The 12,257-nt window shown below is 36.3% G+C and overlaps 1 protein-coding gene across 3 annotated transcripts; it reads left to right on the top strand.

Annotated features, from left to right (window-relative positions):
- Positions 1-2,102: 2,102 nt before the first annotated feature.
- Positions 2,103-12,153, top strand: LOC114177684 (dentin sialophosphoprotein-like protein). 3 transcript variants are annotated; one of them, XM_028063143.2, is made up of 9 exons: positions 2,103-2,258; positions 4,305-4,627; positions 4,803-7,414; positions 7,540-7,664; positions 8,028-9,704; positions 10,119-10,167; positions 10,253-10,494; positions 10,789-10,890; positions 11,580-12,153. In XM_028063143.2, the coding sequence occupies exons 2-9, from the start codon at positions 4,435-4,437 to the stop codon at positions 11,809-11,811; spliced, it is 5,232 nt and encodes a 1,743-aa protein (XP_027918944.2). In that variant the 5' UTR covers positions 2,103-2,258; positions 4,305-4,434; the 3' UTR covers positions 11,812-12,153. The 3 variants fall into 3 exon arrangements, with proteins under 3 accessions (XP_027918944.2, XP_027918942.2, XP_027918943.2); XM_028063141.2 differs by having other exon boundaries at positions 7,932-9,704; XM_028063142.2 differs by lacking the exon at positions 2,103-2,258 and adding an exon at positions 3,247-3,457 and having other exon boundaries at positions 7,932-9,704.
- Positions 12,154-12,257: the final 104 nt, after the last annotated feature.

Here is a 12,257-nt window from a genome sequence, read left to right as displayed (position 1 = left end):
TATGAGAACCAAATTGAAATTCATATAATAATTTGACACATACCACCATATTAGATTGACACGTGACATATATATATATATATATATATATATATATATATATAATTTAAAAATTTAAAAAAAAAAAAATCAAAAAAACGAGTAACACGTGACACTTACTTAACAATGTTAGTTTCATACTAACGGAAAGGACCTAATTGTTATTCATTTACAAAAATGTGGACCTAGTTGAGACTAATAAAATATAAGAATCAAATTAAGATTTTGATAAGAAAACAAGGAGAAATATTTTAACAGATAATTTAACATCAATATTTTACATAATATTAAGTACATCTAATGTTACTTTTATGCCGATTAAAAGTGATAAGGTGAATATATATCACATTAAAAAGTAATATATATTTTATACGTAAAAAAAATTCCTCATAAATGAGTTTGTATATTTTATAATCTGTTTCGGTCTCAAATGAATGACATTTTCACTGAACAAGAACTTCCCCAGACGCTCTTTAATAAATTTGATTTATATATATGTATTTGGATAACCGACAACTTCTCATTTTAAATACATGATAGAGTGTATAAATATTTTTATAAATATTTACAAAAATATTCACACACTCAACCATTAATATTAACAAAGTATTTATATATTTTTTAAATAACTTTTTTATTATTTTATTCTCAGTGAACATGATAAACATTTACTATTGTCAATAAAATACACACTAACATTTTTAAGACGCCCTCACTATAAAATATTTACTTCGTGACAAAAGTTACTATTACACGATTTTATTTATCTTGATATCTTTTCTTTCAATCATTAGTTACTACAGTATATGATGATGCATAACCTAGTAAATGACAAAATTTCTTCATATAACTTCTCAAACTCAGAATATAGGGATCACAGCAGAAGGCTCGTGAAAAAACTTTACCACGTGGCTTTTTGGGCACTCCCTTTATTATTAATAATGCCTGTGCCACAAACAATCAATATATGATCCCTAACATCTTCTTCCATCTCACTATTCCACAGTAAAATTCCATCAACATCTTAATCACATGAAATTTTGTCATTTGTTTCTCTCATACATTCAAACATTTTATTCATGCTTTCATTATTTTTTTTAATAATTTGACACTAACAATTCAAGTACTGTAGTGAGAACATTGGTTCAACTTTACATAAAAAAATGAAACAAAAACCTACCTAAAGTTAGATGAAGTTGTTACAAGGCAAGGAAAAGATGCAAGAGAATATAATAAAGAAAAAAGGTACCGCTCTCCAAGTTTTGAAAAGTAGGCTTTAATTTACTTTGTAATAAAGGTTAGTTGTGCCGTCAGCTTAGCTTTGTTTGTAATTTTTTTTTCAATCACTTTTTCATTCTTAATAGTTTCTTTATTTTTTTCCATTTTTTTTTCTCGATTCTTAAAGTAAAGATCTATGGATTTTTCATAATTTGCAGGATTAGATTTTAAAAAGAACTAGCATTTCAGTTTATGCATTACGTTGTGATTTATAATAAATAATAATTGTAAATTAATATTCTTTACTTTGACTATTTTTTAACTCATTCAAATTTAATTTTAAATTAAAAATTAAATAAAGTCAACTTGATGATGGAGAGTTAAATTTTAACTAATTACATAACACTCATCATCTTTGAAAAAAAAAGCCATAAAATATCAAATAGCGACCAGATTATGATATAGTAATATATAAAATAGATAAATAGATTATGAGTATAAGTTGTTTTTGTTTTGATTAATATTTATAATGAACTGTTTTCAAAGAAGCAATTATTTTATCACGTTTTTCTGAAACAAAGCGATTGGGCTTTTCCGCCCAGCAGTTTATTCCCTCTCCAAAAAAGGGATTGTGCCGTCACTTTGCCACGTGTCGAATTTCTATTGGATTTGTCATTTACCTTCAACAACTCTTCACGTGATATCTTCCCCTCTTGGGCTCACTATAGCTAATACAACCTATCTTCTAAAAAAAGCCTGAAAGAGCCCAGCCTCGGATCCGAAGCAACGAGCTTAGGATCACCGAGCCTCACGTTGGGGCCGAGCCTGAGTATTGTTGCTGTGTTCGTTGAAAATTTCGCACTATTTCGATCACTTTATCTGTGTGAGCTAAGAGAGTCCTGTTTTCTTCTGCTTCCCACCGCTTCAAACCCTAACGCTTGCTTCTTCAACACTCTCGTGGGATCAATTTGGAGCTTCAATGGAGTCTTCTCAATCTCACTGTGAGTTCTCGGGCTATCTTTCTATCTCTCAAAACCCTAGCCTTCTTTCTCTAGGAACCCTCTCTTTGAGAAATTAAACAAATGAAAAGAAAAACCAAATCTGTGCTTGCGTCTCTGGCTTTTCGCGTTGGGCGCCAATTCGCCAGCATGTGCACTCGTTTTGTGTTGTTTCATCAATTTGAATGCTGATTGTGAGCTCGAATTGTGCCGCGCTTCCGATCTTTTGCGTTTCGGTCGTAGTTTTGAGATTTTCCAGCGATTTTCGGTTTTGAGGCGAACTCAGCTGATGGAAGTGTTGCGGAAGGGGAATAGTAATTGCGTGTTGAGTGCTTAGGTTCCTCTCATTTCTTTTAGAAGTAAGAATGTTTCAGCTCAGGTGAATTGTGTGAATTTGATTTTGGATTTTCGTTCTTGGTTGCTTCAATCACCCTGTTTCTAGTTATAGGTCTATACGGTATTAGGCAAGAGAGTGTGAATTCTTGGCATACTAATATAACCTTATTATAGTCTGTGGAAAGTGAATTGGAAGACTTTCTTCCACTGACAAATTGATTCACGTAAGTGATTTGTGCAAGGAGATTATACTTGGTTAACTTTAGGATAGGTGTTAAAGATTGGTTGCGGATTCTATCCTTGGGGGTGCAATATGAGCCTGGAATTGGAAGCAGAGATGATGGAATTTTGTGCTAAACTACTTTTTAATAGCTATTGTTGATGAGTACGTGTATGTGCAGAACTGAAGGGGAGAGTTTTGAGAGACTAGCTGTTTTGAAGATCTTGGATAAGTTCACTCGTCTGGATATTTTAGGTTATCATTCTCTAAATAGTTGGATTTTGCTTTAAATTTTGGGAAATAACTGCCAGTTTCCGTAAATGCAATGCATTTTTTCAGATGTCTTGAGGACGACAAGTTACAAATTATGGGTGTGGGTATGTGAAAACGCCAATAGTGATATCGAATTCCATTTACTGCATGGCTCTGGTTTGGGATTTTATTCGCATTTACTGCATGGCTCGGGTTTTGCCAACACATTAATTTGGAGGAAGTATGCTTGAGTATGCATTGAACTTTTAAAAGTGTGTTTTTTCTTCCTTTCTCGAGCTTCATCACTATGGTTGATTGGGAAGTCGTTGCGGCCTCTATAAATATTCGCCACTTTGATTCCTTTTGTGCACCAATCCTTCAATTGGCCGAAGAGGTTTCAGCCTAAGCATATTTTATATATTTATGTATTTGTGAGTGCTGGTGACACATTTGTTCAGAAAGAAGAAATCCTTTTTATAAGTGGATGATTTTTGAGGAGGATAATTTATGTTTGAACCTTATTAATTTTTCTATAATAAGTTAGTGTAATAGTTCCAGTGCCAGTAAGGAAGAGAATCCTGTAGTATAAAAAATGCTCAAGAAAAACATGGCTTAGGCTTGGAGCATGTAACATACTCAGTGATTTAACCCTGTGACGCTGTAGATGCTTCCAGTATTATAACTTGGAAGTTGAAACTGCATTCCTTCTTTTCTCTAAATTTCTCTTCCTTTTTTCTCATATATTTCTTCATTTAAGAAGGAACACTGAGAATGTTGATGTTGGATGAATAACCTGGCCTGCTGGACTTCTATGCTTTGTCTTACATTTCACCAAAGGATTTGATACTGTTAACTTGTGTGTTTTTGTTCAGTTAGAAAGTTGTAGTCCAAAAGCTTGACCCACCAACAAATAGAACTTATAGGGCTTCTTTTTTGATCGGCAATTTTGTTGCGCGTTACCATGATTATCACATAAGTTTACATTCCTGGAAGTCTATTATTGCATTATAATGTTTTTTTTTTTGTGTGCTAATTTTTTTGCATCTCACTATTTTTCACTAATCCCCGGTATTCTGTGTACACGGTGCACTTGATGCACTTTATTAATAGTGATCAACTATGACATCTTGCATGGGATGTCAGTTGTTATTTTACATTATGTTTTCACAATATTCTATTAATAAATATATTCGTTTGGAGTTTTTCTTGCACTCTAATTCGTTTCCCTTAATAATTTTCAGGATTAAATGATTGTAGCTCAAAGGTGTATTTTTGGAGAGCATAATATTTGGAGGAACTTTTTCTTTATCTTCCTTGTTTTACTACACTTATAAATAGTTATTTTCTGAAAATTTGTGGGCTGAGTTATCTATGCCGGGAAACGAAGTAGGAGACAGGGTCCATAATTTTTTTGGTCAAGAGAATTTGTCCCAGGGCCAGTATCATTCACAGGCAGTTGACGGGAACTGGCCAGGACTAAGCAACAATTTGTGGGCTGGTAGCCAGAGACCAACTGGTGCTCCTTTTATTTCCAATTTGAAGAATTTCAATATACAGCAATCAGGTATAACTAGGTGTCAAATTCCCCTATTTTATAATAGCTCACTTATTTATTAATGATAGTATATTCACTTGCATTTACCTTTTTTTTTTTATAAATCTCTACTGGTTCAACATAATTTGTAAGTTATAACTTTATTATCTTTCCCTCCATTACTAATTGTATTACTTGTACGAAGATTTTGAGCAGGGACACACAAGCACACCACATTTACGACATGGTTTGAACCTGGCACAATCAAATTTGAGGTCTGACACTGGCAGAAATCAACTCCCGAACCAACAGACAACTGTAAATGGCTATATGCAGGGACATCAGGTTTTTCAGTCGAGGCAAAATGAAGCAAACATTTTGGGAATGGATACAGAGGCTGATTTGCATGGCATTTCAAATCTGTCAAGAGGAATGTCTGTACTAGAGTCACAACAAGGGCCTGGTCTTGAACACTATAAGAAACACATGACTAGGACTGATGCATCAGAGTCTCCTGTTAATTATGATTTTTTTGGAAGTCAACAGCAAATGAGTGGTCGGCATTCAGGCATGCTTCAGTCTTTTCCTAGACAGCAGCCGGGGATGAATGACATGCAGCTTTTGCAACAGCAGGCAATGCTCAACCAGATGCAAGAACTTCAAAGGCAGCAACAACTTCATCAACTAGAAGCTAGGCAACAGAGTTCTATGAATCCAGCGGCCTCCATTTCAAAACAGACAGTTGCAGGCCACTCTGCATCTCTTATTAATGGCATTCCCATCAATGAGGCGCCTAACCTTGTGTGGCAGCAGCCTGAAGTTATGCCTAACGCAAATTGGCTCCAGCATGGTGCATCTGCAGTTATGCAAGGGTCCTCTAATGGACTTGTGTTATCTCCTGAACAGCTGCGCCTAATGGGTTTGGTTCCTAATCAGGGAGAGCAGTCTCTGTACGGACTTCCAATTTCTGGCTCAAGATCCAACCTGTATTCTCATGTTCAAGCAGATAAGCCTGCTGCGTCTCAGGTTCCTATCCAACATCAGTATTCTCGCATTCAAGGTGACAAACCAGCATTGCCACACATATCAGCCAGTGGCCATTCATTTCCAGCTCATCAATATGCTTCAATTTCGGATCAAACTAACACAAATGATGGGAATTCAGTTTCAAGACAGGATATTCAAGGAAAAGGTATGTTTGGTTCTCTTGCTCAAGGTATAAACAGTGGATTAAATATGGATAACTTGCAGCAAGTAAATTCTGAGCAAAGAGATGTACCAATTGAAGATTTTAATGGGAGGCAAGAGCTTGGTGGGTCTTCTGACACTTCTCAGGACAAGGTGGTAGTGCAGGTTCCTCCTTCACAGAATGTGGCTACCCTAGATCCAACAGAAGAGAAGATTTTATTTGGTTCAGATGACAGCCTCTGGGATGGAATTGGTTTCAATATGCTGGACGGCGCGGATAGTTTAGGTGGAGTTCCATCAATTCAGAGTGGGAGTTGGAGTGCACTTATGCAGTCTGCTGTAGCTGAAACTTCTGGTAATGAAATGGGTATACAGGAAGAATGGAGTGGTCTAAGTTTCCGGAATAATGAACGTTCTGGAACTGAGCGGCCTTCGACCATGGATACCAGCAAACAGCAATCAGTGTGGGCTGACAATAACTTGCAGTCAACATCCAATATAAATTCAAGGCCTTTTCTACGGCCGGATGATCTCAGCAGCAGGCCCAGTACCACTGTAAACTATTCTGGTCTTCCTGGATTTCATCAGTCAGGTGCTGATACTGCACAGGAACAGCAAGACAGGTTACAGACTGATTCTTCTCAAAGATCAATTCCACAGTTTTTAGAACGAGGCAAATGGTTAGATTGCAGCCCTCAGCAAAAACCAATTGCAGAGGGGAGTCATAGTTATGGAAATGCTGCTAATACCTCAGGCTTAGAAGTAAATGATAAGGTTATTTCAGGTTCTTGGACCCATCAACAGACACTGTCATCCCCTAGTAGTAGGGGTGAGCAATTCAATAGATCTAATGGGTGGAATGCTATTAAATCACCCACTCCTAATAACAATTCTCATATAAAGATCCGTGAAAATGAAAGTGTTTTGCAGCCTCATCATGACAAAGCTGTGCAAGAGGATATGAATCAGGTTCCTGCGATGTGGGAGCCTGATTCTGATACAAATTCGTCTGGTGTGTTGGAACATGCAAAGTCTTCAGGTAATATGCAGGTTTGTGGGGAGGATTCTGGTATGAATGGCATTGCTGGCATAGCCAATTCAGGTGCTACTTGGGTCAGCAGGCAAAGCAACCATCAGCTCCCTAATGTTGATGTATGGAGACAGACAGATTCTGTGGGTAGCTATAGAAGAAATGAAGTTGCAGGAAAATATAGGCATCATTTGGAGAAGAATCCTTTAGTTTTGGAATCATTGAAGAATGAAAAGTCAGAAGGAGAGGCACATGATATGGAAAACTTTAACAAAAAGGATAAATCAGTGGATGGTCTTGTCTCTAATTCTTCACATCATAGAACTGGTAGTTTGAGAGAAAGTCCTAGTTTTGATGGTGATTTGCATAGTCCAAAGTTATCTGGGCAGGGAAATAGAAGACCTCCTGTAACTCGAAAATTTCAGTATCACCCAACGGGGGTTGTTGGTGTTGACATAGAACCTTATGGAAATAAACATACCTTAAATTCACAGCCTACACCACATCAACCAATTGGAGGATTTAAAGGTCAGGACCAAGGCCATCCTGGCCAGTCAAAATACAGTCATTCTGATGGGATTTATAATGAAACAGAGAAGGTAATGTTAGGACTTTGCCCTTATTATAAGTGTGACTACATTAATTGCACAGTTTTCTCCATTCATTGCAGAATCAAAAAGTTAAATCCTTTGGAATTTGACATAGGAAAACATATACTTTTCAGGTTGACTCAAAACCTATAGATGACAATGCTTCAAAAAGCATGATATCTGGTCATATACCCAAAACGTTGACTACATATGATAGAAGTGTTGGTAATTATGCCTCGAACAAGACTGCTTCACCCAGGTAATTGAATATGATTAATTTTTTTTTGTTGAGCTAACAAGTTTAGTGTAATATAGTATTTGCTTCTAAATTATTGTTTAGTGTTCTCTTATATGAGGTAACCATGAATTGTGTTTATTTTACTTTTTCATATGCATGCTTCTGGTCTAATTGGGCACTAAAACCCTTGTTTACTTGTGTCTGTTTCTTTTGTTTGCCTACAACTCTACCCTTCCGTACATGGTGACCTTAGCTCAACAATTTGCTTTATTTGTTAAATTATTGTAGTCAAAATATTCTTGAGCTTCTTCATAAAGTGGACCAATCAAGGGAGCATGGCATTGCAACAAACACAAGCACTTCTAACCGCCCTTTATCTTCCAGGGTGATGGATACAGAATCTTCGGATGGGTCTTCTGTACATCCTCAACGAAATCAAGGTTCTTTATCTCAGGGCTTTGGTTTGCAACTGGCTCCTCCCACTCAAAGGCTTCCTATGACATCATCTCATGCCACACCACAACATGTTGCATCTGAGACAGGGGATAAGGGTCCTACTTGGTTGTCTGCTACTCATACTTTTCCTCCTCGAGAGTCATCTCACGAGCTTAGAAATAACGTTGGCTCCTCAGGACAACTATTTGACAAAGCCTCACAGTACAGTGCACTGGGAAATATTCCACAGGGTTTTGCTGCAGGCTTTCCTTTTCCAAGGATCCATACTCAAAATCAGAATGTGGCTAATCTTGGTGGACAAGTAGCAAATACCCAATCTGATAATGCAATGTTTTTTGATCGGACTGCTTCCAGTAATCAGGTAGATGAGTATTGTGAAAGAGCTCAAACTAGTCAATCTGAATTGCAATCTGCTCAGGAGATGTCCCAGATGGATAGTATGAATCAAATCCGTGCTGGAGATCCTTTCATGAAATCTTCAGCATTGGAGGCTGGTATTGCTCCTCATTCTTCTGTTACATCATCTCCACAGGGTGCCCATTCAAAAGTATTACACAATGTATGGACAAGTGTTTCTAGCAAGCAACATCCTAATGCTTTGAAGATTCCATCCCATCCCCAACCAAATAATATTTATGAGACGACAATAGGACCACAGAAGCCAGGTATTGAAGATTCAGAGAACGATGGTAACATTTCTATGCAGCAGGTCTTGTCTGAGAGTGTTGATGCTGTTGAAGAGACTGCAAATGCTTCACACACGAAGGAACATGTGAAATATACATCTGATGCACCTCAATCAAGCCCAGCTGCTACCTCTAAAGATATTGAAGATTTTGGCCGATCTTTAAGACCAAATAATTTCTTGCATCAGAACGTCTCTATGCTAAATCAAGTTCAGTCCATGAAAAATGTGGATATTGATCCTAGTAATCGGGATGTCAAGAGATTCAAGGTTTCAGATAATATGATGGAAAAGCAACAGATAGATTCCATTTCCAACCGTGGACAACAATCATATGGATACAACAACATAGTCAAAGATGTGTCAGATAATAGTTCTTCAGTGCAACCATCAGATCCGAACTTGGTAAACTTTTCAACAAAGGTGGGTGATGCTCGAGATACTAATGCATCTTCTCAGGAGGTGATTGGATATGGTCAGAGAAATGCTCTTAATGTTGGTAATAATAACAAAGTAACTGCTGTTGGAAGTGAGCATTCTGTGATAAATCCTCAGATGGCTCCATCGTGGTTTGAGCAGTATGGAAATTTTAAAAATGGTAAGATGTTGCAAATGTATGATATGCGAACAATGACTCCGCCAAAGATTTTGGAGCAGCCTTTAATCATGAGGAACCAATCTGGTAGTTTGCATCTTGCAAATTCAATGGAGCAAGTTAATAGTCTCAATGATGCTGGGCAAAATCCAATGCTTACTTCAGTTTCGAATGAGCATCTGCCTTCTCAGTCATTACTTCCTCCTGCAGTTGAACCTGATCTGTCATCTAGTATGCGACCAAAGAAGCGTAAAAGTTCCACATCCGAACTTATACCATGGCACAAAGAGCTGAGTCAGGATTCTGAAAGGCTTCAAGATATCAGGTGCTTGACAAAATGATGTGATTTATCCCACTTTCTCGCCTTAGATTATTTCACAGAAAACAACTTTCAGTCCCAAGTTCGCCGATGATTTTTATTTTAGTTTCTTAACATAAAATGAGCTAACTAAATGTAGATTTAATGCACTTGTAATTTTCTATTGCTATTTCTGATGACTAGAAGTTACAAAATGTCCTTAATCTTTCACCAGCTGCTAGATCTGTTTTTAGTTTCTTAGAAGTATTTTATGCCTCATGCTTTTGCTATGCACACACACACACACACACACACACACACACATATATATATATGTATGTATATATATATATATATATATATATTCAATCTTGTTTTATATAGATCAGTTTTTCTTTTACCTTCTACTTTCTGAGATTGAGGTTCTTTATTACTTGACAGTGCGGCAGAATTAGACTGGGCCCAAGCTGCAAATAGATTGGTTGAGAAGGTATGTTCATAATTACATCAGTCTAAACTAAATATCTTAATTCATTTGCTACTAGAAGTTCATGCTGCTCCGTATATGACATTAGATTGAGGATGAAGCTGAACTAATTGAAGATGTCCCAATGAAGTCAAAAAGAAGACTTGTGTTGACGACACAGCTTATGCAGCAACTACTTAATCCCCCTTCTGCTGTAGTTCTCTCTGCAGATGTCAAGTTGCATTATGAAAGTTTGGTCTACTCTGTTGCTAGATTAGTGTTAGGAGATGCATGCAGTTCCATCTCTCAAACAGGAAATGACACCATCATGTCCCCTGGAAGCAAAAGCCTGTAAGATTTTTTTATTTTTTTAAATGGGAAATTTGATCAATGAGTGAACAACTTAGTTGAGCATTTATTAACAAGCTTATTTCTACTAGCTTCACTACAAAGCATACTGAAATAAGCCAAAAAGACCTTATAGAAGAGTCATTAGCTACTTCAGAAACGTAACCAAACACATGTACAAACCTTATGATAGTCTGAAATAAGCTCCCTAAAAGCCCTTAATGCATACATATATGATTCCATGTTTTGGATATGTTATATCACAAAGATTAATTTTCTTACTGGTGTATTCTGTAGCCTGCACGATAAGCTTAAAGCATCTGGGAAATTTGACCAGTACAATTTGAAAGTGGAAGACTTCGATGGTAGAGCGAGAAAACTGGAAAATGATATATTGAGGTACTATCAGTGTTTATTTGTCTCATGGCTTTGGCCAATACTGTGGTCTGTCTGAGTAACAGATTTCATATGCAGGGTCATTAGTGTATGAATACATATGAATAGGTGCTTTGCTATTGTGTCTTGAATAAATAATAAGGAGCTTTATAAGACATGGCCTTTTAATGTTCTTCAGTAGTTAATAAATTCCATGGAACAATTGATTTAACACGTTGAAATATGGAATATTTTCAGACTATTTTACTTTCTTTTTTATTTGAAGAATGGGTTCAGTTGCTTGTGAAATATACAGATAGGTAATTTCTGGAAAATTTAGGTTGGATATCGTGTTTCACTTGTATTAGTGTTAAAAGGTTCATATTTCACTTGCGTTAGTGTAAAAAAAACCATTAAGTGTGGTTATGATGGTAGAAATTTTCAGCTTCTGAACTTTTTGAACATGTATCTAGAAGAAAAATTACATCAATGATATTTACATGCTTCTCCTGATGGACTGTAAATTTACTAAACTTTTTTAAATAGCAGTCTGCACCCCCTATTTTTTGGTTTTTCGTTACAGTTTGATTTTTCTTAGTAATGATGATATCTGCTTTGTCTTTAAGTTTCGGTTATTATTTACATTCTGTCTTTTGCTTTCGTTTTTCTATCCTTTTACTTATTTTTTTACAATTTTCATATTGATGATGCAGATTGGATAGCAGAGCCTCAATTTTGGACTTGAGATTGGAATGTCAGGATTTAGAAAGATTTTCTGTGATCAATCGATTTGCCAAGTTCCATGGCCGGGGGCAAAATGATGGGGCAGAAACCTCATCATCTGATTCAACTGCAAATGCTCAAAAATCATACCCCCAGAAATATGTTACCGCAGTTCCAATGCCTAGAAATCTCCCAGACAGGGTACAATGTCTTTCACTTTGACAATTAATTAATTCATTTTTCCATCTTTCTTGGTCAGTTGTCTCCACAACATCCTGTTTATGGTCCTTTTTCTTTCAACTTATATTATTGCACTTCATCGCCATAGAACCATACAACTGGCAGTGTAGGAGAAGAATGGTACTAGATTGCCTCCCCAACCATGGAGGCTGTTAGATCTTTTCAATCTATATATGAATGTATGTATGTATGTCTAGATCTTCGCAATCTAGTTATCTTTTACCTTTGGTTTTCAGGTTCCAAGCCTTTTGTATATATATTAAGATAAGATATGCAGTTTACTTAGTTTTAATCATACCATTTGGCTCGGTTTTAGCTGATTAAGCATGAGCTGTTCAATGTTTATTTGTTTTCTTTAAAGAACATAAGATCTTAAACTGTTTCTTTAATTATTTCTATAATTCCAATTCTAAATCATCTTCCTTTAT

Source organism: Vigna unguiculata, chromosome 3 (assembly GCF_037176805.1).
Source record: "Vigna unguiculata cultivar grain cowpea cultivar isolate G323 ecotype 2 chromosome 3, ASM3717680v1, whole genome shotgun sequence".
Classification (NCBI taxonomy): Eukaryota; Viridiplantae; Streptophyta; class Magnoliopsida; order Fabales; family Fabaceae; genus Vigna; species Vigna unguiculata.
The sequence above is the reverse complement of the archived record's forward strand: the minus strand, read 5'-3'. Positions and strand labels throughout refer to the sequence as shown.

What these genes read in the sequence shown, in the direction of transcription:
- LOC114177684 (XM_028063141.2), top strand. Translation starts at nt 4,435, where the DNA reads ATGCCGGGAAACGAAGTAGGAGACAGGGTCCATAATTTTTTTGGTCAA. An exon ending in AACAAGACTGCTTCACCCAG is followed by an intron (nt 7,665 to 7,931) that starts GTAATTGAATAT and finishes AAATTATTGTAG; the next exon opens with TCAAAATATTCTTGAGCTTC. An exon ending in CAAATAGATTGGTTGAGAAG is followed by an intron (nt 10,168 to 10,252) that starts GTATGTTCATAA and finishes ATATGACATTAG; the next exon opens with ATTGAGGATGAAGCTGAACT.